Raw genomic sequence first — 13925 nt, forward strand, 5'->3', positions numbered from 1 at the left:
CATGCAATTAAGGAGCAACTTAGCATGGCCAATCCACCTAACCCGCACACCTTTGGACTGTGGGAGGAAACCAGAGCACCCGGAGGAAACTCACTCAGACACAGGGAGAATGTGCAAACTCCACACAGACAGTGACCCAAGCCAGGAATTGAACCCGGGTCCCTGGAGCTGTGAGGCAGAAGTGCTAACCACTCTGCCACCGTGCCGGCACACGGTTAACAGACCAGTTAACAGCATTACCCATTTCGGCAGGTTTGATAACAATGTTTAGCCAACAAATTAAATCCCAGGTCAATCAGTACAGGTGTACACAACACTGCAAACCACTCCTCCCCCCTCCACACCCAGCATGCTCACCACTTCACCCCTCCCCCCTCCACAGTTACATGAACTCCACCCACAAATGGAATTCCCCCTTTCATTCACACAAGGGGACCCCTCCTCCCCAAATGCACAAGGGGACCCATAACCAATACGGAGAATCCCCCCATCAATGGAACTCCCCAGAGGCCCTACAGGCACTATCCCCTGACCTTGCTCCTGTCTCCATGGCACTGCTTCCTGCCACTGACTAGAGGATGGAAACAGTGTTGGGGGCCAGGTGGCAGTGTCAGGGGACTGCCCGGGCATGTCTCTCTCCCCACGGAGGCTACAGTTACATGTGTGCCTCTGGCAGGTTCCCTCTACCTGGTTCTCATTTCTTGAACTGCAGTTGTAAGCATGCTGTCATGTTGGCGAGTGGGGAATTCCAAACATGGGTGGATGATAGGACTGGGAAGCCCACTCATTATATTAACATTTATTGAAATGAGGTTTTCGACCTTCCTGACCTTCCTGGGCAGGAACCCCATTGTGGCACCGGCGAGCGGTGGGATGAATCGGAAAACGAGATCTCGTCAGCGTGATTCTTGTTTTCTGAGTCTCCTGATTTTGCGCCCGGGTTCGTCATGCTCACGACGAGTGTGGGCGTAAAACGTGGCAAATGGCTGGGAACGTAATGATGAACAGGGCTAGTGAAGAGAGTAGGACTGATACCGTGATGCTGTGCTACCATGGCGGCACGGTGGCACAGTGGTTAGCACTGCTGCTGCACAGCACCAGAGTCCTGGGTTCGATTCCCAGCTTGGGTCACAGTCTGCGTGGAGCCTGCACATTCTCCCCGTGTCTGCACGGGTTTCCTCTGGGTGCTCCAGTTTTCTCCCACAATCTGAAAGACGTGCTGGTTTAGATGCACTGGCCCGAACAGGCGCCGGACTGTGGTGACTAGGGGAATTTCACAGTAACTTCATTGCAGTGTTAATGTAAGCCTTACTTGTGACTAATAAATAAATAAATCAACTTGATAGTGGCTGAAGATATCTTAAATGAAACAATAGAATGCCATGTGGGACATTCCAGGGAAGCGTAAGAAGTCTCACAACAGCAGGTTAAAGTCCAACAGATTTATTTGGAATCACGAGCTTTTGGAGCGCTGCTCCTTCATCAGGTGAATGGAGAGGGAGGTTTCACAAACACGGCATATATAGACAGAGAATCAATTGCAAGATAATGGTTGGAATGCGAGTCTTTACAGGTAATCAAGTCTTTACAGGTACAGACAGTGCGAGTGGAGAGAGGGATAATCACAGGTTAAAGAGTTGTGAATTGTCTCAAGCCAGGACAGTTTGTAGGATTTTGCAAGTCCAGGCCAAATGGTGGGGGTTAACGTAGTTGACATGAACCTAAGATCCTGGTTGAGGCCGTCTTCATGCGTGCGGGGAAGCGCATGCTTCTAGTTTAGAGTTCGATACAAATGTACAGGGAGGTCTTATGGCACAAGGTATGGTGTCCCTACCTCTGGGCCAGAAGCTCCGGGTTCAAGTCCCACCCCAGGACTTGATGGCCAAAGAAGGTACATTCATTACGTGGCGAAACAGGTTTAATGTCAACCTGCAGATCCTTCCAGACACACCAATGGCAGGCAGTAAGAGCAGGAGAGACTCCTGGTCAGCCATGCTTGATGTGGAGTGACACCCCTCAAGATATAAGCCCCTGGTGACAGACTAGCAACCCATTCCAGGAATTACTAGCTATGGAAATGGATGAAAGCCTGCCTTAGCGCACCACCAGGTGCGGGAAGAGGAATGGGATGGAAATAATGTGCGGAGTATTCTGTATATCATATGGTCAAATTCTGAAAAGAATAGGAATTGGTGATAGTGCTGATGATACGACTGTGACAGTCACTGTGGTGCTGACCGTCTGCAGTGCTATCTTTGACCATAACAAAAGGGTGGGATTTTCCAGTCCCGCCTGCGACTGCTGATGGGACTGGATAATCCCGCTGCAGAATACAGCACTAGCATGGCAGTGCTCTAATGAATGTTAATACACTGCAGTTAAATTTACTCATGAATTATTCACTTATGTTATCTCCATTTTCACTTTATTTTAATAAGATTGATAAATGCCAGTTTTGTTGCTGGTACGATAATACTCAACAGACAGATAGCTACAGGCCTAGGGCAGGTACATGGAGTTCGATCTCAGATCAGCCATGATCTTATTGAATGGAGGAGGGGGGCTCGAGGGGCTGAATGGCCGACTCCTGTTCCTATCTTTCTATGTTGCTATGTGTGCGCGCTGTGACACAGTGGGTAACGTGCACAGAGGTGAGTCAGAAGGTTATAGGTTCAAGTTCAACGTGAGCACAAAACCTGACCCTTCAATATGAGGGAATGCTACATTGTTGGAGGAGCTACCTTTTGGATAAGCACTAAGTGCGACTGCTGCTTTTGGGAATATGCAAAAGATTCTATGGCACTATTCAAAGAAGGGCTTTGTCAGCATTTACCCCCAACCAACAACATCAAAACTGATTGTCTGATTATTTGGTACCATACTACATACAAATTGACCATTACATTTCCCTACAAGGCAGCAGTGATTATACATCTGAAGCACTTAGGGACATTCTGAGAATGTGAACGGTTCATGTTATTAACATTGTTGAATTCTGACGACAGATTATGGACCTGAACCATTAACTATGTTTCTCTCTCCACAGATGCTGCCAGATTTGTTGCATAGAATCATAGAATCCCTGCAGTGTAGAAGCAGGCCATTCAGCCCATCGAGCCTGCACCGACAACAATCCCACCCAGGCCTTATCCCCGTCACCCCACGTAATTACCCTGCTAATCCCCCCTGACACTAAGAAGCAATTTAACATGGCCAATCAACCTAACCTGTACATCTCTGAACTGTGGGAGGAAACCGGAGCACTCGGAGGAAACCCATGCAGACATGGGGAGACATGCAAGCTTTACACAGAGGCCGGAATTGAACCCAGATCCCTGATGTTGTGAGGCAGCAGTGCTAACCACCATGCCACCATGCCACCCCATGTTTCCAGCTCTATCTGTTTTTAACTTGGTAGATTTTATGAGCCTCCAGTTACTCTGAAAAGTACAAAAAAGCCAACATCTATTTTACATTTTGCATTTAACCAGAAGATGAAATGTAACAGCTTACCTCATTAAACCTAGTCACTGTTTTTCCTTTCTTCACATCCCATATAAAGGCTCCATTGCGCGAGGTTGCGCCTGCAATGCAGTTTAAGTCGCCTTCAAGTAAAAAGGACATTAATATGTAGTATCAAAGTGTCGAGCATTTACATTTACACATTTTTAAATCAGTAAACTAAAGACATAAGTCACTAAAGACATAAAGGCACACCTCCTCATAGTACAAATATGGAAGCACAACATTAAGATTGGCAGCAGATACATTGAGATTCCACCACCTGGAAGTTCCCCTCCAAGCCACTCACCATCCTGGCTTGGAAATGTATCGCCGTTCCTTCGCTGTTGCTGGGTCAAAATCCTGGAACTCCCTTACCTAACAGAACTTTGGGTGTACCTACGTCACATGAACTGCAGCGGTTTAAGAAGGCAGCTTCAATGGTGCCAACTCCCTGTGTTGGGAGGATGTATATTCATTATTGAACAGTAATGTAGGTGGCACGGTAGCACAGTGATTAGCACTGCTGTCTCACAGTGCCAGAGACCCAGGTTCGAATCCCGGTTTGGGTCACTGTCTGTGTGGAGTTTGCATGTTCTCCCCGTGTCTGCGTGGGTTTCCTCTGGGTGCTCCGGTTTCCTCCCACATTCTGAAAGACGTGCTGGTGAGGTGCATTGACCCGAACAGGTGCCGAACTGTGGCGACTAGGGGAATTTCACAATAACTGCAGTATTAAGGTGAGCCTTACTTGTGACTAATAAATAAACTTTAAACATTAATGACAAGGGGTTCCTAATCAGTGATCGCTTACCTGGAGCCCAGGACAGGGAGTAGATTACTCCCTCGTTACCAGGTGAAGTATAGACTGCTTTCAAGGTGTTAATATCCCACACCTTAATTGTCCCATCAAACGATGCTGTGGCTAAGAGGTTGGGGTCGTCTGGTTTAAATTTACAGTCAAAGATTGTTTCCACGTGACCCTAGAATACAAAATACGAACAAGGCCCATTTTGGGATTTGTTAGTCTTTTTTCTAACCACGCCATGTCCAAAGCTATTTGATTTTCATCATTACAGCACAAAAGATATCGGCGATAGTCACTGCCGCGCGATGTAAAATGCAATTGGAAATGCAAAATGGAACGGCCATTGTCTGGATCCTACCAAATCTCTCAGGAAGTTCCACTTCTTCTCTCCCATGTCATAGAGCCCAACTCCACCATCCATGAAGCAACACACAACATGTCCGGGCGGAAGAGAAAACGCTTGGTTTTGAGAGAGGGTCGGAGGGGGGATGGCTTCGCTAGTCGATGATGTATGGTGGTTCTTTGACGGGGAATGTGCTGAATAGCCTGAAAAGGACAGCATGAAAGTTCACTTCTGACACTTCCTCCCTTTTGAACATTGCTGTAGTTAACCGGTCGCACTTCCCCAACATGCCAAGTCACTCAACCAGCCCCACTGACTGACACTAATGAATGTCGTTGAATAGTTTTGGGGAATTTTGCTATTGAAAGTGCCTATTGGAACATTATACCCAGGGACATGCTTCCATTATGATGCAACATATCTAAAACAGGTAAACAAAATACTGACAAATAATAGGCTATTATTTTTAAAACAATAAATTGAAGGTGTTTATTTGTTCTGTTACCATGTCCTTATTGAGGAGCAGATTTCTATTAATAACAGCTGTTATTATTGGTTCTGAGGCTTGTTGCGTTACAGGCCAATCTGGCCTCAAAATGTCTACCTTTGCCCTAATCGGGGCCTTACTCTTTTTGGCTTGTCTGCACCGACTCTCCTACAGAGCATCCCACCCTGGCCCTATCCCTTGGACTCCACATATTTACCCTGCTAATTCTCCCTAATCTATACATCTTGGGACACCAAGGGGACAATTTAATGTGGCCAGTCCACCGAAGCTGCACATCTTTAGTCTGTGAGAGGAAAGCGGAGAACCCAGAGGAAACCCATGCAGACATGGGGAGACTCCACACAGTCGCACAAGGCAGGAATTGGATCTGGGTCCCTGGCGCTGTGAGGCAGCACAACCAACCAGCGTCCCACCGTGCCTCCCTTTGTTCTGACTGATGTATCAACATCAGCCCTTAAGCATCAGACTCAATTTTTCTCTGTCTGAATTTCTGGGAATCTGAAGTATAATTGCCGCTGTGGCACATAGATGAAATTGAATGTAAAATTTCACCAGTTTGTTTTAGGATGGAGGGGAACTAGCACAATAATGTTAACTCTGATTTCAGTCAGGTCAGTTCCTTCATGCCTTTCTCCCTCGGTTGTTTATCTAACATCCCTGTAAATGCAGTGGATGGTATTTGACTCAGTCACCCCTGGTTGGACTGATGATATTTAAAATTATAAGTTCAAGTTGATATAACGGGAGACTTGTAAAAAAGGTAAATTCACATGGGTTACAGGATAATTTGGTGAAGTGGATTCAAAATTGACTCAATTGTGGGAAACAGAGGATGATGATAGAAGGCTGTTTAGTGACTGGAAACCAGTGCCCAGGGTCGTACCACAGGAATCTGTGTTGGGCCCCCTATTATTCATCATTTATATAAATGACATTGATGGCTATGTGGGGGTAGGAGTAGTAAGTTTGCAGATGACACAAAGATTGGATGGATAGCTAACAGTGAGGCGGAGTGTCCTGGGCTACAAGAAGATATAGATGGAATAAGTGGCAGATGGAAGGGCATCAATCATGAGGGGGCACAGTTTTAGGGAAAGGGGCAGGAGATTCAGAGGGGATTTGAGAAAAAACCTTTTTCACTCAGAGGGTGGTGGGGATCTGGAATGCACTGCCTGGGAAGGTAGTGGAGGCCGGAAACCTTACAACCTTTGAAAAGTATTTGGATGAGAACTTGATGAGAACATCAAAGCATTCAAGGATATGGGACAAGTGCAGGAAGATGGGATTAGCATGCCTTTAGTGCTACGTATTGTCGGGGTGCAGACTTTTGTCAGTGCAGACTTGATGGGCCAAAGGGCCTTTTCTGCGGTGTACAATTCTATGACTCTAAGAGGCGGTTATGGAATGATGGCACCCTCCTAGCAAGGTAGTCAAGCTTTGGGGTTTCCATGGCCAGTTGGACAGGTACCTATGAATGGGTGTGGGGACATCAGGGGAAGGCTAGCTCAGGGCTGCTGGGACCATTGTCCCAGAGCTAGCCACTGTGGCCTGGAGGGGCCCCTGTTGCAGTGGCAGAAAGAGGCCCTTGATTGGCCACTTGGGTGGCAAAATTAGCTTCTGAGCAGGAGGACTGCCCTCCGCCTTCCCTGTTGCTGGCAAAGTTGCGGAGGGGTGAGGCGATGAACCCCCCATTTTTCTTCCATTTGAGGACACCCTTTCTAATCCATCACCAAACAACTGGTAAAATTAGAACATTTGGTATCCGAACAGAGAACCTCAGCTTAATAAGCAAAATTTTTTTTAAATGTAATAGAGAAAGAGAATGAATTTTTTATTCATTCGTGGGACATGGGTGTCGCTGGCTGGCCAGCATTTATTCCCATCCCTAGTTGCCCAAGGGCAGTTGAGAGTCAATCACATTGCTGTGGCTCTGGAGTCACGTGTAGGCCAGGTTGGGTAAGGGGGCAGATTTCCTTCCCGAAAGGACATTAGTGAACTAGATGGGTTTTTCTGACAGTCAACGATGGTTTCATGGTCAAATTTTACCACCTGCCGTGGCGAGATTCAAACCCAGGTCCCCAGAATATTCGCTGAATTTCTAGGTTAATGGTCCAGCGAGAATGCCACGAGGCCATCGCCTCCACCAGTGAACCAGATGGCTTAGTGAACCAGATGGGTTTTTTTTCTGACAATCGACAATGGTTTCAAGAAGACCAAAAAAATTACAGCACAGGAACAGGCCCTTCGGCCCTCCAGGCTTGCACTGACCTTGCTGCCCGACTGAACTAAAACCCCCTACCCTTCTGGGGACCGTATCCCTCTATTCCCATCCTGTTCATGTATTTGTCAAGACACCTTTTAAAAGTCACTATTGTATCTGCTTCCACTACCTCTACCTCTCCTTTCATGGTCATCAGTAGATTCTTAATTCCAGATATCAATTCATTGCATATGCACAAATTTCTGCTGTAAAATTGCACTTACAACACGTAAGTATTTTAAAGAGACAACTATTTGACCCAGTATTATTGTGGACTTGGCTAAACAATTAACTTTCCAATCTTCACCACCGGTAATGACTTTTGTTTTTCAAATTGCTACCTACATTTTTTCTTTGGTGAGGAACTCAGCACATGCAAAGCATGAAACCCTGTCTTCTTCAACTTGAAGTTATCAATCGGTGTGGTTCTTGATACATTCCAAACACGCAAGACACCAACTTGAGAATCTAAAGAACAGGAAAAGAATATTGGAATATGAGTAAAATGGTAGCCAAGTAACAGGAGATGTCCATAGTTAATCACAAAGCCCAGACAATGGGTCGCTGAACAAGGAAATTTTAGGTGCTACCAACTTTAGTTTCAAATAAGTTTATTTATTAATTAGTATCACAAGTGGGCTTACATTAACACTGCAATGAAGTTACTGTGAAAATCCCCTAGTCACCACACTCCGACACCTGGTTGGGTACAATGAGGGAGAATTTAGCATAGCCAATGCATCGAACCAGCACGTCTTTCGGATTGTGGGAGGAAACTGGAGCACCCAGAGGAAACCCACGCAGACATGGGGAGAACGTGCAAACTCAGCACAGACACTGACCCCAAGCCAAGAATTGAACCCGGGTCCCTGGCGCTGTGAGGCAGTAGTGCTAACCACTGTGCCACCATGCCGGCCACTCAAGTAAACCTCTCAGGAAATGAACCAGATGAATTCAGGTACAGCTGATATAAACCCACATGAAGCTGTTACAAAATAGTTGAGAGACTGCAAAGAGAAAAGAAAGGCTTGTCTTTACAGAGCACCTCTCACAACTTCAGGATATCATAGAATCCCTACAGTGCATAAGGTGGCCATTCAGCCCAACAGGTCTGTACCGACCCTCCAACAAAGCATCCTTCCTAGGCCCCTGTGCCCCCCAACCCCATAACTCCATGCATTCACCCCACTAATCCCCCTAACCTACACATTTTGGGACAGTAAGGGGCAATTTAGTATGGCCAATCCACTTAATCTGCACATCTTTGGACTGTGGGAGGACACCGGAGCACCTCGTGGAAACCTGGTGGCACGGTGGCACAGTGGTTAGCACTGCTACCTCCCAGTGCCAGGGACCCGGGTTTGATTCCTGGCTTGGGTCACTGCCTGTGTGGAGTCTGCATATTATGCTCGTGTCTGCGTGGGTTTCCTCCGGGTGCTCCGGTTTCCTCCCACACTCCGAAGATATGCAGGTTAGGTGAATTGGCCATGCTAAATTGCCCCTTAGATTCAGGGAGTTTAGCAAGGCAAATACGTGAGGTTACGGGGATAGGGCCTGTGTGGGATTGTGGTCGGTGCAGACTAAATGGGCCGAATGGCCTCCTTCTGCACTGTGGGGATTCTATGATTCTGTGAAATGTAAAAGCATGTGAAACCCACACAGACACGGGGGGAACGTGCAAATTCCACACACAGTTACCCAAGGCTGGAACTGAACTAGGATCCCTGGCACTGTAGTTCATTTATTTAACAGAATTTAAATTCCTCAACTGCCATCGTGGGTTTTGAACCCTTGCCTCTTATTTACCATTCCTCTAATATGACCATTATGATACCATATTTAAAGTTGGACCATAGGCTAGTCTCTCCTTTGAAGGGGGAGAGCTGACTGGTGGTGATTTATGCTGAGTGTCACCATATCTCAGGCAAAGGGCAAGGTTGAGAAGGCAGGACTTTTAAAAAATTCATTCATGGGACATGGGCATCGCTGATTCTCCAGCATTTATTGCCCATCCCTAATTGCCCGAGGACAGTTGATAGTCAACCACATTGCTGTCCTCTGGAGTCACATATCGGCCAGACCAGGTAAGGATGGCAGATTTCCTTCCCTAAAGGACATTAGTGAACCAGATGGGTTTTTCCCACAATCAAAAATGGTTTCATGGTCATCGATAAATTCTTAATTCCAGATATTTTATATTGAATTCAGATTCCACTATTTGCCGTGGCGGGATTCAAACCCGGGTCCCAGAACATTAGCTGAGTTTCTGGATTAATAGTCTCGCGATAATACCGCTAGGCCATCGCTTCCCCATGCTTCATGAGTAACCTCAGCTGGTACGGAAATTGAACCCTGTTGTTGTTAGTGTTACACTGCATCACGAACCAGCCGTTCAGCCAACTGAGCTAAGTGACCCCCCACACCATAGTTATTAAGTCAGAATATATATTTGCTATAAATTGGGAAAAACAGGTGCTTTAGGGAGGTTTTGTTTTTCTGTTATTGCAAGTGCCTACCTCCAGTGATGAACATCCCTGGAGCACTGGGGACCCAGGCCAGACATTGTACTGAGGCTGCGGAACTGGGGAAACTGAAGGTGGTAATACAGGAGAGTGACTCCGAATCAACCAATCGAATTCCATTGTGTAGATTGGCCACCAATAGGTAGTCCGTGGAGAGCGGATCCCACTCTAGGGCTGTGATTGGATCCTCTTCATCTGTTCCCTCCAGGGATTCCGGTCTCAGCACGTGCTTCTGACTCTTGGCGCCTGGTGCCCGGATTAGAGGGAGAGAGAAAGATTCTTGGCATATATTGCGAAACTAGAAGGAACTTCATTTTGTATCAAATTGAGCAGCTTGATGTAAATATATTTGTCAGACAATCTCAACGTCGTGGAAATTTATTTCAATACTTTTGGAAGAATGTGAGGGTTCGAGAGACGGCGCAGAGGAGATTTACCAGAACGTTCCCAGGGAGGAGGAATTGTAGCTATAAGGTTCGGTTGAAGAAACAGGAATGGTTCACCTTGGTGCAAAGATGATTGAGGGGGCGACCTGATAGAGGTGTACAAGATTCGGACAGTGCTAGATAAGGTAGTCAAAAAGAAAGTTGTTCCCATTAGCTGACAGTAAAAGGACCCTGGGACACAGATTCATGTTTTGGGCAAGAGATACAGAGGGGGGTGGTAGGGGGGGCGGGGGGGGGGGGGGGGGGGGGAGGCAGCGGGATGTGAGGATGTTTTACACAGCGAGTACTAATAACCTGGTACTCACTACCTATGAGGGTGGTGGCAGTGGAGGCAATTAATGATTTCTCAAGGAAATTGACATAGAACATAGAACATAGAACATTACAGCGCAGAACAGGCCCTTCGGCCCACGATGTTGCACCGACCAGTTAAAAAAAAAAACTGTGACCCTCCAACCTAAACCAATTTCTTTTCGTCCATGAACCTATCTACGGATCTCTTAAACGCCCCCAAACTAGGCGCATTTACTACTGATGCTGGCAGGGCATTCCAATCCCTCACCACCCTCTGGGTAAAGAACCTACCCCTGACATCGGTTCTATAACTACCCCCCCTCAATTTAAAGCCATGCCCCCTCGTGCTGGATTTCTCCATCAGAGGAAAAAGGCTATCACTATCCACCCTATCTAAACCTCTAATCATCTTATATGTTTCAATAAGATCCCCTCTTAGCCGCCGCCTTTCCAGCGAAAACAATCCCAAATCCCTCAGCCTCTCCTCATAGGATCTCCCCTCCATACCAGGCAACATCCTGGTAAACCTCCTCTGCACCCTCTCCAAAGCCTCCACATCCTTCCTGTAATGTGGGGACCAGAACTGCACACAGTACTCCAAGTGCGGCCGCACCAGAGTTGTGTACAGTTGCAACATAACGCCACGACTCCTAAATTCAATCCCCCTACCAATAAACGCCAAGACACCATATGCCTTCTTAACAACCCTATCTACTTGATTCCCAACCTTCAGGGATCTATGCACACATACACCTAGATCCCTCTGCTCCTCCACACTACTCAAAGTCCTCCCGTTAGCCCTATACTCAACACATCTGTTATTCCTACCAAAGTGAATTACCTCACACTTCTCCGCATTAAACTCCATCCGCCACCTCTCGGCCCAACTTTGCAACCTGTCTAAGTCTTCCTGCAAACTACGACACCCTTCCTCACTGTCTACCACACCACCGACTTTGGTGTCATCAGCAAATTTGCTAATCCACCCAACTATACCCTCATCCAGATCATTAATAAATATTACAAACAGCAGTGGCCCCAAAACAGATCCCTGAGGTACACCACTTGTAACCGCACTCCATGATGAATATTTACTATCAACCACCACCCTCTGTTTCCTATCCGCTAGCCAATTCCTGATCCAATTTCCTAGATCACCCCCAATCCCATACATCTGCATTTTCTGCAGAAGCCTACCATGGTGAACCTTATCAAACGCCTTACTAAAATCCATATATACCACGTCCACTGCCTTGCCCCCATCCACCTCCTTGGTCACTTTCTCAAAAAACTCAATAAGGTTAGTAAGGCACGACCTACCTGCCACAAAACCATGCTGACTATCACCTATCAATTCATTACTCTCCAAATAACTATAAATCCTATCCCTTATAATTTTTTCCAACATCTTGCCGACAACAGAAGTGAGACTCACCGGTCTATAATTCCCGGGGAAGTCTCTGTTCCCCTTCTTAAACAATGGGACAACATTCGCTAACCTCCAATCTTCTGGTACTATACCAGAGGCCAACGACGACCTGAAGATCAGAGCCAGAGGCTCTGCAATCACTTCTCTTGCCTCCCAGAGAATCCTTGGATAAATCCCATCCGGACCAGGGGATTTATCTATTTTCAGACCCTCCAGAATATCCTGCACATCCTCCTTATCAACTGTAATACTGTCTATTCTACTCCCTTGCAACCCAGTGTCCTCCTCAGCTATATTCATGTCCCCTTGCGTGAACACCGAAGAGAAATATTGGTTCAATGCTTCACCAATCTCCTCCGGTTCCACACATAACTTCCCTCTGCCACTCGAAGGAAATAAGTTTTCAGGGCTGAAGGGGTGGAACAGAGGAATGGGACAGATTGAACTGCTCTACAGAGAGCTAGCATGGACTCTATGGGCTGAATGGCCTCCTTCTGTGCCATGATGATTCCATGACAACATTGCCCTTGAGAAGGTGGTGGTGAGCTGCCTTCTTGAATCGCTACAGTCCACGTGCTGCGGGTTGACCCACAATGCAGTTAGGGAGGGAATTCCACGATTCTGACCCAGCGACTGCGAAGGAACGGTGATATATTTCCAAGTCAGGATGGTGTGAGGCTTGGAGAGGAACTGGCAGGTGGCGGTGTTCCCATGTATCTGCTGCCCTTGTCCTTCTAGATGGAAGTGGTCATGGGTTTGGAAGGTGCTGTTTAAGGATCTTTGGTGAATTGCTGCAGTGCATCTTGTAGACAGTACACACTGCTGCTACTGAGCGTCGATGATGGAAGGAGTGGGTGTTTGTGAGTGTGGTGCCAATCAAGTGGAGGGGGGGGAGGACATTTTTTTACCCCCTTCAATCCCAACTGAAATTGGGCAGGATGATGATGAGAAACAGCAGGGTGAAAGGAGAGGCTAAGTTGATTAGGGTTATATTCACTGGAGTTTAGAAGAGTGAGAGGGGATCTCATAGAAACTTATAAAATTCTAACAGGGTTAGACAGAGTAGGTTCAGAAAGAATGTTCTCAATGGTGGGGGAATCCAGAACTAGGGGTCATAGTTTGAGGATAAGGGGTAAACCTTTTAGGACTGAGGTGGGGAGAAATTTCTTCATCTAGAGGCTGGTGAATGTGTGGAATTCATGTCCACAGGAAGTAGCTGAGGCCAAAATGTGTGATTTCAAGGAGAAATTAAGCCCTTGGATCCAAACAGAAAGCCTCAGCTTAAAAATGGGCTAAAGAGATCAAGGGATATGGGGGGGGGGGGGGGGGGGGGGCGGCAGGGGGCATCATTAGGATATTGAATTTGATGATCAGCCATGATCAAAAATGGCGGAGCTGAATGGCCCACCCTTGCTTCTTTTTTCTGTTTCGATCAAATTGGGTAGCGTGAGCCTCTTTGCCTCAACTAGAATTGCCCACCAGTCGATCTGCCCCTTCCTCTGCAGGCTGCTGAGTACGTGCTAATTCCCCTTTGAGCCACTTGCATTGGCACCGGGTACCCAGATCACCATGGCGATGGCAGCACTGGGTCCATGAGAATCATCCATCCACAGTTCTAAACTAAACTAAGGTTGTCATATGAGGAGCGGTTGAGGAGTCTGGGTCTATACTCGATGAAGTTTAGAAGGATGAGGGGGGATCTAATTGAAACTTACAGAATACTGAGAGGCCTGGATAGAGTGGACGTGGAGAGGATGTTTCTACTAGTGGGAGTGACTCGAACTCGAGGGCACAACCTCAGAGTGAAGGGACGCGTC

General features: G+C 46.9%; 1 protein-coding gene across 5 annotated transcripts in view; it reads right to left on the reverse strand.

Annotated features, from left to right (window-relative positions):
- The window catches only part of wdr17 (WD repeat domain 17), a 105312-nt gene that overhangs the window by 86193 nt on the left and 5194 nt on the right, over positions 1-13925 (reverse strand). For all 5 annotated transcript variants that reach the window (XM_078215459.1, XM_078215458.1, XM_078215457.1 and 2 more), the window contains exons 4-8: positions 9934-10185; positions 7763-7885; positions 4665-4852; positions 4313-4481; positions 3514-3605 (exon numbers count right to left, since the gene is read on the reverse strand). In XM_078215459.1, the coding sequence (XP_078071585.1) occupies positions 3514-3605; positions 4313-4481; positions 4665-4852; positions 7763-7885; positions 9934-10185 (824 nt within the window). The remainder of the gene's footprint in view (positions 1-3513; positions 3606-4312; positions 4482-4664; positions 4853-7762; positions 7886-9933; positions 10186-13925) is intronic.

Source organism: Mustelus asterias, chromosome 6 (assembly GCF_964213995.1).
Source record: "Mustelus asterias chromosome 6, sMusAst1.hap1.1, whole genome shotgun sequence".
NCBI classification, from domain to species: Eukaryota; Metazoa; Chordata; class Chondrichthyes; order Carcharhiniformes; family Triakidae; genus Mustelus; species Mustelus asterias.